Here is a 1774-nt window from a genome sequence, read left to right on the forward strand (position 1 = left end):
GTTAATGACGTGGAGAACGCCACCATTGCCAGGTATAACCAAATGGTCAGACCTAGGGTTTTCACCCCGAAGTTGAGACTGTATTTGGTCGATCCTAGAATTTCAAACATTTGGAGAAGTTACTGTATTGGTCCGCTACGCAGCTGCTGAACGAGAAAGAATCAGTATCTGTGAGCTGTGCATAATTAGTCCACCGTCAATGTTAGCACCCTCGCACCGACAAAAATTTCAGGCAACTCCCAAACATGGTAACGTGCTCAATCGTCATGCGCACCCAAACAAAATGCAAGCGGAGATCCAAACGTGGGATTAGTTCCAGACGGTGAGGCTCCGAGTCTCGAGACACGTGAAACTGTCGGATCTAGTCGCGATCGACAACAAGCATTCCATTTCTCCACAGTCCACAGCCACGCCCACTAGACAACAGCAACAAAACGTTCCAAAGGTAAAATGGCGACATGCCCGTGTCGTGTGCCCGGCCGGCAGCGGCCACAGCAACACGCCAACGCTAAACGACCAAAACGAACCATGCACTTATGCTGGATCACTAGAGCTATCAGACGCAGGAACAGACACCGGATCGAGGCAGGAACCAATGGAACGATCGATCAACTTCAAGTCGTATAGATGGTAGACAACTTTAATTATGGTGGCCCAGCCCGACCGCTGCATGGACTGGGAGTGGAACGGAACGACGTGCATGACGGCGACCGGACGGCGAGAGGAGGCCTGCCCGGCCTACGGCCAGCCCTGCACCCAGACGGGTTCCCTCCGGCCGCCGCAGAACTTCACCATCCACGGGCTCGGCCGGACCCCGAGGCAGAGCATCCCCGTCATGGCCGGCGCCTCGTAGTACTGGTAGTGGTGGGCGCCGGCTTCGTCCAGGCAGCTGCTCGAGCCGCCGGAGAAGAGCCAGCGGGTGGACGACGAGGACGACTGCACCGACGCCGCGGACGAGGACACCCGGGACCTGCCGAGCGCGATCCGGCGGAACACGGCGGCGATGAAGCCGATCTTGACCCACTTGAGCCTCCTGTAGCCGCCGCAGCAGCACTTGCAGCTCCTGTCGCCGGCGGGGGCGCCCTTGCTCCTGCGGCCCTGCAGCCTGCCGCTGTCGCCGTACGACGACGCGGTGGCGGCCCGCGCGTGGTAGGACGGCGGCGGGGTGATGGCCGGGACGGCGGGGAGCGCCTTCCTGCAGCAGGAGGTGGCGTCCTTGGGCGTGCCCGGCTGGGACTCCCAGCCGAAGGGCACGGCGGCGGGGCCGGCGCCGTAGTAGCGGAAGGAGGGGTTGGCGAGGGAGCTCTCCCTGGTGAGCAGCCGCGCGTAGAACTCGCCGTCGTGCGTGATGCGGAGCGGGCTCTGCGGGCAGCTCGGGGTCGCCGCGCCGCTGCGAGCCTTGGGGGGCGTCTCTCGCCCTCTCATGGTGATGGTATGGTCTCTGGGTAGGTGGTGTGGTGGGCGGACGGAATGGAATGGGGGAGGGTGTTGGTCGCTGCGTGGGAGAGTGTGGAGCGCGGACGATCCGAGAAATGGAGAGATCCGATGGCGCGTTTTATATGCAGGAGGAGCTCTTGACTCCTCGGTGGTCACTTGCGATCCAAACTACTCGCACACCTTTTTCCTTGCCCACTTGCGGGGAATGACACGCTGGCACGTGCCGACGGGGGAGCGTGCCAATCAATGCTTGTGTGTATACAAACGCACGACGCGTCAAAAGAGTCGTAGCTCGCGTTCTGCACGAATTGCAGTATGTTTCTTCATCTTCCAGGCA

The 1774-nt window shown here is 61.0% G+C and overlaps 1 protein-coding gene across 1 annotated transcript; it reads right to left on the minus strand.

The window, feature by feature from the left end:
- Positions 1-384: 384 nt before the first annotated feature.
- On the minus strand, positions 385-1507 carry LOC109786683 (uncharacterized). Its single transcript, XM_020345257.4, has one exon. It carries the CDS (start codon positions 1423-1425, stop codon positions 739-741), a length of 687 nt encoding a protein of 228 aa, XP_020200846.1. The 5' UTR covers positions 1426-1507; the 3' UTR covers positions 385-738.
- Between the last annotated feature and the right edge of the window lie 267 nt (positions 1508-1774).

Source organism: Aegilops tauschii, chromosome 1, assembly GCF_002575655.3.
Source record: "Aegilops tauschii subsp. strangulata cultivar AL8/78 chromosome 1, Aet v6.0, whole genome shotgun sequence".
Classification (NCBI taxonomy): Eukaryota; Viridiplantae; Streptophyta; class Magnoliopsida; order Poales; family Poaceae; genus Aegilops; species Aegilops tauschii.